Genomic DNA, 18,119 nt, shown 5'->3' on the forward strand with positions numbered 1-18,119 from the left:
AAATGAGCAGTTTTCAGAATGTTGGAGAGAAAGGGAATGGGCACTACTGCATACCTCTAAGAATGGTTTCTCTCCTTCCCTGAAGAGAGGAAAGTGAGGTGGGGATGGAAGCATGGGAAGACATGCAGGCCCTGCCACCCCCAAGGACTGGCCCCTTCCACGGCCCTGCACCCCTCCCAACAAGGGTTCTGTTCCTGGTCTGTCCCCAGTAAATTGATCTTTAGTAACAGCCCTGTGAACTGATTGTTCTGGACTGGCAATTTCTGTGAAACACAGTAACAAATACAAAGCCCCAGGAAGCAGCAGTTCAGAACATTCTCTTCTTCTTTTAAAGAAGAATTTATTTTTATATCACACTTTCTGTATCTTATCTGAATGTCTAGCCTTGAGGATGTGAGAGACAAATTAAAACATGTCTTTTAAACTATGCAAGTAACTGCAACTCTCTCAGGCCCTTACTTCTTCTATTTCCCTCTCTCATACATTTTTTTTTTAATCCTTCTTCATAAGGATTTGAAAGGATTTCTAAGCACTGGAGTCAATGAGTCCCTGAAATGATGAAGCAAGGAGAAAAGACAAGCAATGCACCTGAAGGTCAAGTCATAATAAAAGTAATAATGAAATACTTATTAATAACCTATAAGTGTATGTAAATATAATCTGGTAGCCAAATATGTATGGGCATCTTAGCCTTGTATTCCTCATATTCCTCAGATTTAGACCCTGAAAAAAACTTACAAGAAAACACTGAACTGATAGTTTCTCCTCCCTGACCCCTTTGAGAACTGCATCATCATCACAGTCACCCTCACCACCTCAAGTAAGTGCAGTGGAGGCAACAATAAGTTTATTGAGTTTTCTCAAGTTTTCTGGTGTCAACATGGTTCTTGGTCTTGCTGTGGATGATGGTTGTAAGCTGAGTGAAAGAATAAACACTAGACAGACAGGGAAGGCCCCTGGGCAGAAAGCGTACGCTGAAGGGCAGGAAGTGAGCGCCCAGTGGTCACGGGAGACTCCAGGATATGGCGAGGGCTGCTGTGGAGTCGGTCTACCTCAGGAAGATTTCCTGAGGACAGTGTCTGGGAAGAACAGCTTTTATATGAAATGAAATTAGGGAAGAGAAGATTGAGGCCAGAGAGTCATTAAGAAGAAGGATTTTCTAAATGGACAATTTACTAATATCTCCATAGTTTTAATTAAAAAAATCTTTATTGAAGTGTGGTTGATTTGCAGTGTTGTGCCAATCTCTGCTGTGTAGCAAAGTAACTCAGTTATATACATACACACGCTCTTTTTTTTTTTTAATTCTTGTCCATTATGGTTTATCACAGGATACTGAATATAGTTCCCTGTACTATACATTAGGACCCTGTTGTCTCACTTTAAATGCTCATTCACTGAGTCAAAATTAATGTCAACCAAGTTAAATTTGACTTAATGGTATTTTTATGACGTTAACAGTGTATCATACTATGGCTTATAAATACATGTTAACTTTAAAAAACTTGGTAAGATCTTCTGAGAAATGCTTTATTAGGGAAATGTATGCTGCTTTAACCTAATAAAGCAATTTACAAGTTTCTTTTTAATATTTGCAGACTGTGAAGGGTGAGATTTATAACTAGTAAAAGGAAATTAGAGTTCAAGATAGATGGAGAAATTATCAGAGAAGACCCAGCTCTTTTACGTTCAGATTTGAGGTCCAGAAATTATGTTCTAGGATACTAAAAAAAGATGAGATAGAATTGCTTTTGGTGAACTTGGCAGAATCAGAGAAAAGGAGAAGACCCAGAAGACTGAAAGTAGTTGATTTTTTTGGTTTTCCGAAAAGAAAAGAAAATTAATCCCAGAACCGATAGACTGAGGGAGATTCCAGGCTGTGCTGTTTAAATGGCAGGCTGTGAATACTGGAAGAGAAGGCAGTAATCAGCAGGAGCCAACGTGGGTTTACTAGAAACTGCACACGCCAGAGAAAGACCGTTTCCCAACTGAGAGGCTTCTGGACTGAGAAATCAGGGATATTATAGACACAGTCTCCCTGCTTTTAACAAGTCTTTTAACCAAGGTCTCTCCTGAATGTATATGGATGAGAGGACAATCTTGTTTCAAAAATCATGCAAGTAGATAGATTTGTGGCAGACGAAAGGCCGTACCTGTCTGTAAGTTGATGAGGGTGGGGATGTTTATTTTGTTCTCTGATACTTAGAACAATGCCAGTCACATAATGAATGCTTAATAAATATCTGTTGAACAAGTGGGCTCCTGCTAAGGCAGGGAGATCACTCCAGGGAATGTTACAGGATTCTTTCCTGAGTTCACTCTACTGAGAACACAGAATACCTACTCTGTGTTCTGTAGAAGCACCTACTGTGCTTGAGTAGAAATCCCATGGACAGAGGAGCTTGGAGAGCTACAGTTCATGGGGTCACCGAGTCAGACACAATTTAGCAATTAAACAACAACAATAGGAAAGCTATTGATAATGTACTCATGAAAGTCTGTAGAGAGCAGAAAGAAAAGCCTCCAAATGAATATTTTTCCAAGTTTTATTGAGATGTACTTGATATGTAACTTTGTATTAGTTTAAGATGTACAGTATAATGGCTTATGTATATACTTTGACAACACCACAATAAGTTTAGTTAACATCTGTCACCTCATATAGTTATAATTTTGTGTGTGTTGAAAACGTTTAAGATCTACTGTCCTAGCAACTTTCAAATATACAGTATAGTCTTGTTGACTGTAATCACCCTGCTGCATATTGCCACCCAGAACTGATTCATCTTATTCCTGGAAGTTTGTGTCTTTTGACCACCTTCACCCAGTTTGCCCACCCTCCACCTCTTGCCTCACAACCACCTGCCTGTTCTCTGGGAAAACTAGTATTTAAACTGACAGAACTAAGACCTCAAATATTCTTCCTGGTCTGAGTTGAATCAATCAAGTTAAACAGGAATATGGGTAAAATCTTATTCATGAGACTTAAAAATCACTGAACGTGTATATGTGGGGGAGACAGAGCTTAACAAACATTTGGAAGTTCATATGTTTTAATTGACTCTAAGCTTAGTGTTAATAAAGGTTATGACATGGTTGCCAGAAGAGGCCCATTTCAAAAATCTGTTTATTTAGTCATTCATTTCAGCAAATGTTTATTGAATATCTGCTCCGGGCCAGGTGCTATGCCAAGGAGCAGGCTGCACATGCAAAGACAGACGTTTCGTAAATCCTGTAATCCCAGGCAAGAGACTGGCATAGGCTTCCAGGAGCCCATCCCGTTGGCAGTCCCTCCCGCCTCACTGGCTGCACCATCTCAGATTCCTCTGCTAGTTTCCACTTCTCCCTAATCCCTTAGTTTTGTTTTATTTTTATAGTTTTTTTTTTCTTTTTTTTTTTTTTTGGCTAAGCCAAGAGACATGTGTGATCTTAGTTCCCCAACCAGGGATCAAACACACACCCCCTGCTTTGGAAGCACAGAGTCCTAACCACTGGGCCGCCAAGGAAGTCCCCGTGCCCAATCCCTCAACTTTGGATTACCCCAGGCTCAGTCCTCAGCTGTCTTCTCATCTCCGTCTACTTTTATCCCTTAGTGATCTCATCCAGGCTCATGACTTTGAACTCCATTTGCAGATATCTCCCAGATTTCTACCAACAGCCCAGGCTTCTCTCCTGAGCTCGAGATTCATTGTATCCCAATGTCTGCTTGGCCCCTTCACGTTTAACATATAAAACAATTCCTAGCCTTCCCCTGTCCATTAATTTTCTAGAGCTACCATGACAAAGTTCCAGCAACTGGATGGCTTAAAACGGCAGAAATGTGTTCTCTCGTAGTTCTGGGTATAAGTCCGAAACCAGGGTGTTGACAGGACTAGACTCTCTCTGAAGGTTTTAGGGTAGAAACTGTCTCAGGCTTGTCTCTTAAGCTTCGAGTGTTACCAACGATCCTTGGCTTTCTTGCAGACACACTGCTCTAATCTCTGACTCCTTTGTCACTTGACATTCTCTCTGTGTCTTCATGTCATCTTCCCTCTGTGCCCATCTGTCTCTTCTCATAAAGACACTAGTCATAATGAACCAGCATCCTCCCTAATGATCTCAACTTGTTAACTTCTGTAAAGACCCTATTTCCAAATAAGATCACATTCACACATACTGAGTTTAGGACTTTGACGTATCTTTGGGATCTACAGTTCAACCTGTAACAACCACTGACTTGCTACATCTATAGCCTTCCCGCCTCAGCTGATAGCCACTTCACTCTTCTAGTTGCTGTGGATAAAATCGCTGCTGTCATCCTTTGCTCTTGTCTTCTTCTTTCACCCAACACCCAAGTCCACCGGGAAACACTGCTTAGGGTTTACCTACCTTAGGGTTAGGTCCAGAGCCAACCATCCACTTCTCCCACCTCCACTTCTGCTGCCCTCACCTGAGCCACATCACCCAGGTTACTACAAAAACCAGACATTCAGAGCATGGCACTCCTCTGCTCAACACCTTGCAGTAGCTCCACGTCACCCATAGTCACCACTGGCACCCCTGTGCCACCCACTTCCAGTGCCAGTCTCCCGTGCCATTCTTGGCTTCGTCACCTTCTATTCTGGCCCTTGTTTGCTCCTCTCCAACCACAGTGGCCTTCCTGCTCTTCTTACATCCTGCTGCTGCTAAGTTGCTTCAGTTGTGTCCAACTCTGTGCAACCCCATAGACGGCAGCCCACCAGGCTCCCCCGTCCCTGAGATTCTCCAGGCAAGAACACTGGAGTGGGTTGCCATTTCCTTCTCCAATGCGTGAAAGTGAAAAGGGAAAGTGAAGTCGCTCAGTCGTGTCCGACTCTTAGCGACCCCATGGACTGCAGCCTACCAGGCTCCTCTGTCCATGGGATTTTCCAAGCAAGAGTACTGGAGTAGGGTGCCATTGCCTTCTCCGTCTTACATCCTAGGTTCACCCAACTTCAGGACCTTTGCACTAACTCTTCCCTCTGCCTGGATCAAGGGCTCCTAGATTTCTTCCTGCCTTATGATTGACTCCTTCGCTGTCTTCAAGTCTTTGTGCGAGTATTATCTTCTCAATGACACGCTTTTTTAAAAAAAATTTTTTTTTAATTGAAGGGTAATTAAAATATTGTGTTGGTTTCTGCCATATATCAACATGAATCAGCCACAGGTATACATATGTCCCCTCCCTCTTGACCGTCCCTCCCACCTCCCATCCCATCCCACCCACGTAGGTTGTCACAGAGCCCCGGTTTGAGTTCCCTGCATCACGCGGCAAATGCCCACTGGCTGTTTTACATATATGGTAGTGTATGTGTTTCCATGCTACTCTCTCCCTTGTCCCACCCTCTCTTTCTCGCTGGCCCAATGCCATGTCCATAGTCTCTTCTCTATGTCTGCATCTCCACTGCTGCTCTGCACATAGGCTCATCAGTGCCATCTTTCTAGATTCCACATATATGAGGTAGTATACAGTGTTTGTTGTTCTCTTTCTGACTTACTTCACTTTATGTAACAGGCTCTTGATTCATCCTTCTTGTTAGCACTGACTCAAATGTCGACGACATGCTTTTTAAACTTCCAACTAACCTTCCCGCCAGCATTCCTAATCCCCTATCTGCTCAAGTGAATTTTTCTGTACTACTCTCCTTCTGCATGTGTGTGTGTGTTAGCCACTCAGTCATGTCTGACTCTTTGTGACCCCATGGACTGTAGCCCACTAGCCTCTTCTGTCCATGGAATTCTCCAGGCAAGAATACTGGAGAGCGTTGCCATTCTCTTGTCCAGCTCCTCCTACATACTGTATCCTATTTGAAGTATTTATTGTTTATTCTTTGTCCCCACCCCCACCCCCGCTGGGATATAATCTCCATGAGGTAGGTAAGGGTCTAGTTGGTTTTGTTCACTTTTGTTTGCTGAGTGCCTGGAGCAGGGTGTAGAGTCAGAATTGAACCCAGATCCCTCTGGCTCCAAGACCTCCTCTCTTCAATCTGTGAAAGACCACTTCCAACTACACAAGGATGAATCCTTTAGGCACTCGTTTATTCTCCCTCTCCCATCTATTGCTATCATCCTCAGGGACTTCAGTATCTCTGTAAGCCTGTTTGCCTAACATAGAAAGTTTAAAGTGTTACAGAAATAATGCCTTGTTTATTATGTTCACACCAGGTGAGCTTGGGTACCTTATTTCACCCCCTGTGCATCAGAAAGAGATCACAGTGATACTGTAGTTCACAGGAGTTTTGTAAAGATTACATGAGTTAATATATGTAAGTACTTGCCATGCAAACCGTGAGTACCATGTCAGCGTTATTGTAAGACTGTAATATGTTTGAGCCTTGAGGACATTATGCTAAGTGAAATAAACCACAGAAGGATGCACACTGCATGATTCCACTCCTGGGAGGTATGTAATATAGTCAAACTCTCAGAAACAGAGAGTAACGTGATGTTTTCCAGGGGCTGGACAGGGAGGAAATAGCCAGTTGCCATTCAGTGGGTATAGAGTTTCAGTCCTACACGATAAAAAAGTTCTAGAGGTCAGCTGTACAATATTGTGCTTATTGTTAATGCTGCTGTATACACAAAAATTTGTTAAGAGAGTAGGTCTCATGTAATTTACTTATTTGGCCACAATAAAAAGAACAAGGCATTAGTCACTAACCCACTCTTCATGTTATTGAATTTTCTCCAGGTTAAGGAAGACCTCCCAGCGTGTTTATGGCAGGTAGGGACAAAAATCCAGCCTCTGACTCTCTGAGTCTTTGTCCCACCCAAAGTTAGGCATCAACCCTATCTGTCAAATCCCAGCAGATTAATGGGCCATGCTCTACAGTCCACACCCCCTTGGGAGAAAATGCCTCACATTTAGCGCAAAAAGTTCTTCTATGCCCCATAGATTGGGCAATGAGAAATAAATAATCCAGTCAGTGATGTTCTCGATGGGTGGCTAGGGCTTCACAAACAGGAGGAGTAAACAAAAGAACCATCTTTGTTTCAAGCATCATTAGAACTAGCAAAGCCTCAAAGTCATTTTTCAAATTGGTGGGCGGCCCCCAGCATCTGTCCCCACCTGGAAGGGGCACTTGGTCTATAGAAGCAGCAAAAATAATTGCATCTTCCATGACACTTGGGTAGAAGCTCCTGTCCTAATTAATTCTTACCTCCTCCTTCCTTTGTAAATATGCCTGGGCAAAGTGACATCCTAGCATTTCTGTTGTTGTTGGTTTTTTTTTTTCCTCTTCTTAACAAGGAATTCTCTCTTCTCGGGCATTTTAGGTGCTGATTTTCTCATGTCCTAGTGGTGCTTCTAATTAGTCCATGCTTCCTCCCCATAATAGTTTACCACCAGAGTGGGTTCAGACTGGGGGAGGGAGTGATTTGATCTCCTTATCAAAGTGTCAGTGATCAGGTTAGCTGTCTTAGCTACTCATTCGTTTTTATGCCTTTCCAGAAACAAACAGCAGGCTCCTTGCTAAGCGGAGCTGGAGATGATGGGGTTTTGCAGAGTCTCCCAAAAGAGCTCCTTCAGTGCCTTTTGATGAAATGCTGTCTCGAAGCCTTTGCAATAGCGCTCACTAAAGAGATGATCTCCTTTTTTTTTTTTCTCATCAGTGGAAAAACACTAGGTTGGGGACTGTATGGCAGAAGCATGCTAGTGTGTCACCTTGTCCCCAAATAACCTGGCACCTGCCAGGAGCTGCCTGCTGATTGGGACTGGGTCCACCATGCATCCCAGAGGGAAAGTACACAGAAAAACTGCCCCTTTTCCCACTCCCTCCAGGCCAAAGGGGATTGTGTATTTTTGAGTGGTTTTTCCATTGCTGAAGCAGTCAGCAGAGATCCTAGAATTCACCTCCACTGCTTCAGAGCTGGAAGGAGAAGCTGCTTTGGACCTTTTTTCAGGACTTGTATCAGTCAGCTTTTGCTGTGGAACAAACTACCCTAAAACTTGATAGCTTAAGAAAATAAACATCATTTATCATGATTCTGTGCATCAAAAGGGTGCTTCTCCTGGTGTGGACAGCTTAGCTAGGGCTAGATGGTCTAGGATGGCCTCACTCACCTGTCTGGTGTTAGGGTGGTGGATTGATCTTGAGCAGCCTGGATGGGACCAGCTCATCCTATTCTACAGAAGGCCAGTCTGGCCTCCAAAGAGCAGCAAAAGAGGGCAGATGAACCCCGTGCACAATGCTTTATCTCTGTTTGTGTCACGTTTGCCATTGTCTCCTTGGCCAAGGCAAGTTGTATGACCAACTCCAGAATCAAGGTGGGAGGTGAACGCCCAGGGGCATGGATCTGCAGGAGAGTAAACCCACTGGGGATCATTCCTGCAAGGATCTGCCCCAAGAGTGGCCCGTCAAAGGAGTGTCCTTTTCTGTCCCTGTATGGAGTGTGCAGGATTGGTATGGGGTGGCTGTTTCAAGGAAGACGCGAATGGAGGTGTATAGTGGAGTTTGACCCACTAGTCAGTTCGACCCACTGTGACTATAGGCTGGTGGTGACTTCACTTCTCAAAGGCTCAGTTTCTTCACCAATAAACTGGGCCTGAATGAGCCCTCTTCACCAGCTCCTTCAGAAGACTGAGGCAGTCTATGAAGTAGCACAGTGTCTGGCATACAGTTGGCATCTGGTGCTAGCTGCTATCACTGAGAGAAGTTTTGGGTACTCATGGTGGCAGGTTGGGCAGAGAGGGGGTGAGGCTTCCCATAAACAGGAGGCGTGGCTGTGTGGTTAACTGTAGGAGGCCAGTTGAAGACCATGGAAGGACACAGAAGGCTCTCCTTGCCTCTTGCAGACTCAAGCCTTATTCAAATATGTGTGGTTTAAAATAAAAACAAGCCTATCACCCTTGTTCGGTTGATCATGTCCCAGCAGTGGTCACTTGGCTTCCACACCCCACCTTGTGCCCAAAATAGCTTTTGGTTTTCATTATCAGAGGCGTCAGACACTTTGCAGCATTTTCTTACTTGAGATCTCTGTGCACTGGACTCTGTTGCCTGCATCCTCGCTGTCTTGTCGTGGCTCACCACCTGCCCCTCGGAGCATCCCTTCTCAGCATCCTTCACCAGCTACTTCCCCTCCTCTTTTCTTTTTCTGGTCAGTGTTCTCCAGGGTCCATTTTTAGTCCTGCTGTGAGCAGCATCATTTCACAGGCTGACCCCCACCATGTCCCCTTGTATCTACATGCTCACGATTGTCTTAGTCTTTCTCTGGCCCCATCTTGTCTATTAACCTGCCAATCACTTGCTCAAACTCAATAGGTTACAAAATAAATATAACCGCCCCATCTGTCTTCATCCTTCAGACTGCCAGACAAAATACCATAGACTGAGTGTCCAAACAGCAGAAATATATTTCTCACAGTTCCAGAGGCTGGAAGTCCAAGATCAGAGTGTCAGCATGGTTGGAGCAAGGCGCTCTTCCTGGCTTGCAGACAGCTGTGTCCTCACATGGCAGACAGAGAGCAAGTCCTGGTGTCTCTTCCTCTTCTTATAAGGGCACTAATCCTGTCACAAGGGCCTCATCCTCATGACCTTATCTAAACCTAATTGTCTTCCAAAAGCTGCATCTCTAAATACCATCACATGGAGAGAGGTTAGGCCTGCAGTATGTGAATTTGGGGGGACATCTTTTAGTCCGCATCACCATGCATACATGCCCTCCTGCTGTATTTTTTAAAAACAAATAAATAGAGTAGTTTTATTGTATTAATAATATGAATTGACTTGTGATTGTAACTTTATTGTTTGTTTTTGGCTGTGCTGGGTCTTAATTGCTGTGCACGGGCTTTCTCTGTTGGTGGCGAGCAGGGGCTACTTCCAGTTGTGGTGCACAGGCTCCTCATTGTGGTAGCTGCTCTTGTTGCAGGGCATGGGCTCTAGGTTATGTGGGCTTCAGTGGTTCTGGTGCATGGGCTTAGTTACTCCACGGTATGTAGAATCTTCCTGGTCCAGGGATCAAACTCATGTCCCCTGCATTGGTAAGCAGATTCTTAACCACTGGACCACCAGGGAAGTCCCCTCCTTTTATATTCTTATCCACTTTCCCCTCTTCCCAGTATTCTAGGCCAGAGAGCTGCAGGTCATTTCCACAGTGGGTCAGTGCTAACTACCTCCTGGGTCCTTCATCCTCTCTCTCCCTGCAGCCACTGCCCCCAGGTCAGATACCAGCACCCTCCTCAAAGCAGCCTCCTCACCTGCAGGCTTGTTCCAGCAAGCTCAGTATTGCCTCCAAAACACCCATTCCATCTCTGCTCTCCACTCTTCTCACACATAAGCGCATACAGGAAGATCTGACCTCCCCACCTCTGTGGCCCCATCTCCTGCCCTTCTTCCTGGCACCCTCATCTTCGCCACCCTCACTTACCTGGGTTTCCCTGAACAGGCCGTGCCCTCTCACTCCTCTGCTTCCCCTCTACGGGGTGCTCATCCACCCTAGCCTGCCTGGGCACTCCTGCTCATCTGTCAGGACCCACCTCTGTTGTCATCCTGAGAAACCCCCATCCCCACCTCCCACACTCCACCCCCGCTGCAGCCCAGCTCTCCTTCCTTTGTATTCTGTACATGCCTGTTTACCAAGTGTCATAGTGAATCATTGGCCAGCTTCCCTTCATGACTAGGAGCTCCTTGAGGGCAGGAATTCATTCATTTCTCTGAATCCCTGTGCCTGGCATTTAGTAATGGCAAGAAATAAGTGTTGAATGAATGAATGAATGGGTATGTGAGTTGATGAGGGCAGTTGTTTTTGGTGGGCCCAACAGTGTCCTCTTTCCTGTACTGAATCACCACAGGTGCCATCAGCTCCCAGCATACACACAGGAGGTATGGTGTCCCCCTTCCTGCCTCCAGCACCAGGGGCCCCTGCCAAGATCTTTGCCCACAGAAAACACCCTCTGAAAGCAGCCTCAGCCCGAGTTCACTGCTCCCTCCGCCAGCTCCCTTTACCCTTTCTGCCTGTTCTGCTTGGTTCTCACATCACTTCATGCTGTCCTATTCTCTAATTGTCTGGCATGGCTTAGCCCTTTATTATACCAGTACATTCTACTGTCTGGCTCATTCATTGTTTTGAGAGCATATGTTGTCCTAGCTGCACCCTCGTGTGGACGGTACTTCTTCTGACTAAATCAGTCTCTGGACATTTGTTAATTGCTGCTCCACAGGTCCTTGCTTATAACCCACCTGTTCCTGTCATTTCCACGCTGGTCTCCTTTCCTTCTAGCCACCGTCCTCTTTGCAAAGGCAGAAATGCCTAGGAGGGAAGAGTCAGCAGACCCACGTTCACATGTCAGCTCCACCATTTCCAAGCTGTGAGCCTGGCAGCAAATAGCTTCCCCTCTTTGAGCTTCTGTTTCCTTATCTAGACAATGGAGAGACCATCGCCCCTGCAGGGCTACTGTGAGAATTAAATGAAACAATCAGTGTAAAGCACTTAGCGCATTGCCTAGCAGGGAATAAATAAATAATAGTAAATGTTGGCTGCTGTGATGGATGTTGTTTTCAATATTATTTTATCAGTAAATCTTTCCCTGAAGATTCTAGCATAGCCCAGACCCTGGCTGGCACATGGCACAGCAGGTTAGCATGCTGATGGTTTCATAGGGCTGCCCTGGAAGTTCGACCCCTTACTCATTGGAATGGGAGGCTCACTTCCTCTGGAAATGAGGAGGGAGTGGGGGCAATTCCACTCCTCTCCAACAAGGACTCCCCTCTTCTCTGAACTTAGCGCTGTTCTGCATCTTGTCTTGGTACAAAATGGGGTGTGCTGGCTCTTTACTCAGACACCCAGCCTCCTGGGACAGCCAGGCACAGGAGGGCCCCCACCCCCTTCATCAGGCTTTTATCAAGATAAGATAGCCAGGTCCTTCCTGGCCATTCACATCAGGGCTTTATGGTTGCCTTTTCCTGGTTTTGAGTTGGCTCTCGCTTGTCTTGAAGGGCTTTTCCTGGCACATTCTTGAGGGGAAGGCAGCCTGGGGACCTGACAGGGCATCCAGGGGCTACAGGAGGCTGAGGCCACACCAGTCCAGCCCCAGGGCCATGGTGGGACCCAGGTGCCCTGGCTGAGGGCTGCCTTATTCCTCCTTATCTTCCTTTAACCCCCGGAGTTCTGGATAAGGGCAGGGCTGACACCCAAAAAGGGTAACACCCGTCCCTTGGCTGTGGTGGTTCCTCCCTGAGCTGCCTTCTGTGGTTGGCTGGTGGCCACTCCACTGGGCCAGAGAGGGGACGATATTCAGGTCCCTTCTCTGTTTTCTAGAGAGGCAAGTCAGCAGACAATTCTCACCCCTAGGCTTTCCCTTGCCCCTCTCAGTTCATAACTGGTGCAAGTGTATAAGATTATAGGCTCTTTTATGGGATGTAACCTTTGGGGGAGTCTCGCCCAGGATGAGGTTGAACAGTTACATCAGAATCACTTGCGAAGCTTTGTTCCAAAATACAAATTCCTGGGACTCCTAGAATTTCTAATTCAGTCTAGCTTTAAACCAGGAATGTACCTTAAAATCTGAAAGGTTCTGCCATTCACCGAGATGTAAAACCATATACCTGGTCCCACCATATGACTAGCTGGGGCAGGAGCTGGGGGGTGCTCTGGGGACCTAGAGAGGTCTCATGCAATGATAAGCTAGTAATGAAGGTCTGAAGCCCCTGATACTGCTTGAGCCCTGCCATCTTCTTAGCAGTAGTCAGGGCCTGGGCTGGATGGGCTCAGTGTCACTGGGGTGACAGCCCGCACTGGGACACTGACTTAGGGGCCCTAGCAGGCCATGGTGTTGGGGAAGGTAAGGAAGGAGCCAAAGCAGAGAAGAGAGGCTGTTCTACCATTCCTAGAAAAGGCCTGCAGTTTGAATGCATGTACACCTTCACCTCTCCATCATCAGCCCTGTCCCTGGCTGCCTGGGACAATGTCTGGGGCACCTCTACAACCCACCATTGCTGGCACTGGGGTCTGGTTAAGGGTCCACATGGAAGTTGACTGGACGGTAGCCCAACTGGGTCAATTTGACTCAAAAGCAGAGTTGGGACAGTCCGGTTCAGTTCAGTTCAGTCGCTCAGTCGTGTCCGACTCTTTGTGACCCCATGAATCGCAGCACACCAGGCCTCCCTGTCCATCACCAACTCCCGGAGTTCACTCAGACTCACGTCCATCGAGTCAGTGATGCCATCCAGCCATCTCATCCTCTGTCATCCCCTTCTCCTCCTGCCCCCAATCCCTCCCAGCATCAGAGTCTTTTCCAATGAGTCAACTCTTCGCACAAAGGTCTAAGTTTACCAAGCCCTGGTACACTGAGCACATCGTCTTCTGATCTGAGTGTTTGGCCCTTCTGGAAACATGAGATTGTCTCAAGAGCCCTGGCTCTGCCCCGGAAGTTTACACTAGGAAGCCTCTAGAACAGCAGGCACAAACCCCATGGAAACAGGCTGTGCATCTAGATCGAAAGCAGCATTTAAGCCAGGAAGACAGAGCTCTGTGAGCCCTAGACATCCTGGGAGGGGCAGGCTGTGCTGGGCGCTGGAGGGAGCCTCATTTCGCCAGGAATTGAGGACCCAGAGCCACAGGCCCTTTGAGAAAGCATCCTCTTAAAACTGCTCTCCCTGGCATTTGTGACAGGGAGGCTGGTCACAGGCCTGCGGGGGCTGGAGGAGAAGGCCGCGCGGCCACGCTGGGGCCGGTAGTGTTCCAGGAAGGCAGGATCTATTTTTTTCTGGGAAGTGAGAAGCAGTTTAATGGTACTATGAAAAAGCTTCCCCAGGCATGCAGGCCTTAAGTAAATAAAAGCACAAAAATAGATTTTTTCAGACCGTGTCCTTCCAGAGCATAGTAGGATTTCCTGAGAAATTGGATTGAGTTCTCCCTGACTCACCTGACTGCTGAGTAGAGGAATTCAGAGGGAAAATGTGTGTTTCCTGTAGCCATATCTGCTGAAATAGGGCCGATGGCAGGGCTTACGGCTCTCAACTGGTGATCTTTTGAAAGACAGCTGGGAGTGTCTGAATAGCAGGCTGGGGATTGGGGCTGAAGCTTAGTTGAGCCACCCCTATACCTGAACCCCTACTCTCAGAATGAGAAGTAGCTTTATCATAGAACTTCTGCCCTGCCTGCATGTTGTAGATTGGTTTCCTGCAGGTATGCAGAGCACTGGGCAGCCCTCAGGAGAACAGGGTGTTTTTCCAGCGGTGATGAGGGGTTGACCCTGAAGTGGCCACACCCTGACCCCACTTCATTTGGATGTTACTACTGCAACCTGCTGTATGGCCAGCTAACTGCTCTATGACCGCAGAGCGCAAAGCAGGTTTTCTTCTGGGCCGAGCTATGAGAGCTAAGACACCAAAATAGTATTAGCATCTTTCTTACATGGGTTTTCAGAAACCAGGCTTCAACTGGCCCCAAACCATTCAAGGACCTAAATATAGTGCCCTAGACCACAGTGGATAGAGTTTGGGTTCCAGCATGGAACTTTATTATGGGTGAGAACCAGTGGTGTACTGGCTTTCTGAGCAAATTTAAGAGCCCTGATATGTAGACTATTTTTTGTGCTCAGTTGTGTCTGACTCTGCCACACTATACTCTTACTGTAGTGACTTTCAGATGACCAGTGTAAAGTCACTAAATATGGAGTTGGGAAGAAAGTCACACAGTTGGCTGCAGTCCACTACTGAACTATGTCTCTGACTTGAAGATCCAAAAAGCTTACAAGGAAAGATTCCTAAGAGGAGTACACTGAACCACATGCCAGGGGTATCGCAGTGGCCCCACCCCTCTGTGTACAGAAAACTCCTCCTCCTTGGCCAGCAGAACCTTTTAACCAGCAAGAGGATCCATATCACCCGGCTGACACTAGATTTACTGATGAGTGGCTCCATATTTGTTAGTGGTTTCTGTGATAGAACAGTGATGGGTCACATTGTTTGGATTTATTGGCTTTATCTCATCCCTTGAGGAGCCTGTTAAAACTGCATCCTCCTGGGACTTCCCTGATGGTCCAGTGGTTAAGGCCCTACCCTGCCAGTACTGGAGCTGTTCAGTTGCTAAGTCATCTCCAACTCTTTGAGACCTCATGAACTGCAGCATGCCAGGCTTCCGTGTCCTTCACAGGTCCCAGAGTCTGCTCAAACTCATGTCCATTGAATCGGTGATGCTATCCATCCATCTCCTCCTCTTGTTGCCCCCTTCTCCTCCTGCTCTCAGTTTTTCCCAGCATCAGGGTCTTTTCCAATGAGTCAGCTCTTTGCATCATATAGCCAAAGTATTGGAGCTTCAGTTTCAGCATCAGTCCTTCCAATGAATATTCAGGATTGATTTCCTTTAGGATTGACTGGTTTGATCTCCTTGCTGTCCAAAGGACTCTTAACAGTCTTCTCCAACAGCACAGTTCAAAAGCATCAGTTCTTTGGCGCTTAGGCTTCTTTATGCCCCAACTCTCACATCCATACATAACTACTGGAAAAACCATAGCTTTAACTATATGGACCTTTGTTGGCAAAGTGATGTCTCTGCTTTTTAATATCATGTTTAGGTTTGTCATAGCTTTTTTTCTAAGGAGCAAGCATTTTAATTTCATGGTTGCAGTCACCATCCACAGTGATTTTGGAGCCCAAGAAAATAAAATCTGCCATTGTTGGCCATTGTTTTCCCATCTATTTGCATGAAGTGATAGGACTGGATGCCATGATCTTAGTTTTTTGAATGTTGAGTTTTAAGCCAGCTTTTTCATGCCAGTGCAGGGTATATGGGTTCAGTCCCTAGTGGGAGAACTAAGATCCCACCTGCAGTAGCCAAAAGATAAAAAGTTTCTTTCTTTCTTTTTTGTTTTCTTTTAAGTGCATCCTTCTGAGCTCCACCCCTAGAGAATCTCACTCCATAGACCTGTCATAGGGTCCAGTCATCTACATTCAGGGGCCAGATTGCATGTAATATTCACACTTTAAAAAACCCTCAGCTACTCTTTGGGCTTCCCTGGTGGCTCAGTAAGAATCTGCCTGCCAATGCAAGAGTTGCAGGTTCAGTCCCTGGGTCAGGAGTATACCTTGGAGAAGGAAATGGCAACCCACTCCAGTATTCTTGCCAGGGAAATCCCATGGACAGAGGAGCCTGGTGGGCTGCAGTCCATGGTGTTGCAGTAGAGTCAGACACAATTCAGTAACTACACAATAATCACTGCTGTTTACTCACCCTGTGGCTTCGATGACTGAAAGCTCAAGGTCTGGTGGCTTTCAACATAATGATTTCATTCTTGACCCTCACTGTTTTGCTCCAGCCAAACAGGGTTGTTTTCTTCAAGTCCTGCTATGCAAAATTAGATTCTAGATCATAGTAACAGCTAACACTTTTTGAGAGCCCTCCAAGCACCAGACATCAGATGTGTGTTGCCCATCTCATACTGACAGTCATCTTATTATTACCATCCCCATTTTCAGATGAGGAAACTGACACCCAGAGGAATCTTCCAAGGTGAAAAGTCCAGACAAGCTGACTTTAGAACCTACCTTGTAAACATGACACTGAGTTGTTTGTAAAATAATGTTCCTCTGCAAGTCTTTGTCTTTTGACCTAACTAGTTCAAGCTGAAGTTCAGTTCAATTTCTTGGGCATTTGTGTGCCTATAAGATTCTGCCATTGTCTTGTGCGTGCATGCTAAGTTGCTTCAGTTGTGTCCCGCTCTTTGTGACCCTATTGACTGTAGCCTGCCAGGCTCCTCTGTTCATGGGATTCTCCAAGCAAGAATCCTGGAGTGGGTTACCATGCCCTTCTCCAGGGGGATCTTCCTGACTGAGGGATGGAAGCCACGTCTCTTGCCTCTACTGCATTGGCAGGCAGGTCTTTACCACTGGCACCACCTTGGGCATCTGAGTGCCTATCAGATGCTGGCACTGGCATAAGTTACCTCATTTAATCCTCCCAGCAACCTTGTGAGGAAGCTGTGACTACCATATTCCAGATAAGGAAAGACAAACCCAGAGAGCCTCTGTGGCTTGCTCAGTGTTGCACAGCAAGCTTGAGGTGGAGCAGGAGTTAGTGGCTCATGCCCCAGCCCCGCAGCCACCCCAGCTGCCTACTAGGTGACTCCTTAGTCTAAAGTGAGGCAGTTGAGGCACTGGCACTCTTTTAAGTATTTGAGCATGTTTCTGACAGCCTTAATATTTAACATTTAAATGTCTGAGATAGTATATAAAATGTTAGCATATAAATGGGAGAAGATAGATGTATCTGTCAGCTCCAGGTAGACTGGGCTAAGTGTGGCCTTAAATGCAAAGGACTCTGCAGATACAGAGAAAGGGTTATTGTGACTACGGGAACCGGAGAAGGCTCCCTGGAGGAGGTTGCACTAACGCCGGCCTGGAAGGATGAGTAGGACATTGGTGAATTTGGAGGGAGGGATAAAGGACGGGCAGTGCTGGAAGAGGATGTGGTGGAAGCTGAACCTGGGACTCAGGGGTGGTGGGGCTGGATCCCAGAGCCTCAGGAAGCTCCCTGAGAATCTGTGCCTTTTCTCCTCGGGCGCAGAACTAACTTCATGCTTGATTTGTGATTGAAGATGTTGTGACTTTTCTCCTCCGGCTGATTGATCCTATTTTCCATTACATTAAAATAGCTTTCTGTAATCCTCTCCATGGTGGATTTTTTTCTTCCTGGACCTCTGGGCTCAGAAGGCTGCCAGCTTTCAGCACCAGACCATCTGAGGAGTTGCCAGGTGTGTATGACTGGTTGTAGAAGCCTGGATTTGGTGGAAGCACAAACACCTCTTTAAGTTTTCTGAGAGCGAAGGTCCTTTCTGTCCCTCACTAGCACTGGTACATGAGTGGCGGTTCCAGCTGGAGTGACTCTGGCTCTCCTGTTTGCCCCCCTTTCACAAGGGAATGCCTTGGGATATCTGTCAACAGCTTCCTGCAGCCTGGCCGTCCCAGTGGCCTGAGTGCTTTGGACACTGACTCCTGGGGGCATTAAGCAATTCCTGCCACTGCCCTCTGGCTATGCCAAGTGGACGCATCTCATAACAGAGCCAAATGGCACGTTTACCTCAGAGCTCTGGCGGCATCATCTGGGTGGTGGTTGTAATCATTGGAGGGCGTATGCAGGACTCCATAGCCTTGAAAAATGGCCTCAGGGAAAAAAATGTCGCCATC

General features: G+C 46.5%; 1 protein-coding gene across 6 annotated transcripts in view; it reads left to right on the forward strand.

Moving 5' to 3' along the window:
- ATXN7L1 (ataxin 7 like 1) overlaps positions 1–18,119 on the forward strand; it is a 256,174-nt gene that overhangs the window by 62,037 nt on the left and 176,018 nt on the right. For 3 of the 6 annotated variants that reach the window (XM_027539684.1, XM_027539685.1, XM_027539687.1), the window contains exon 3: positions 17,588–17,686. The exons of the other annotated variants lie outside the window; for them this stretch is intronic. In XM_027539684.1, coding sequence (XP_027395485.1) covers positions 17,588–17,686 — 99 coding nt within the window. The remainder of the gene's footprint in view (positions 1–17,587; positions 17,687–18,119) is intronic. 6 annotated transcript variants of the gene reach the window in all.

This window comes from Bos indicus x Bos taurus, chromosome 4 (genome assembly GCF_003369695.1).
Source record: "Bos indicus x Bos taurus breed Angus x Brahman F1 hybrid chromosome 4, Bos_hybrid_MaternalHap_v2.0, whole genome shotgun sequence".
NCBI lineage: Eukaryota > Metazoa > Chordata > Mammalia > Artiodactyla > Bovidae > Bos > Bos indicus x Bos taurus.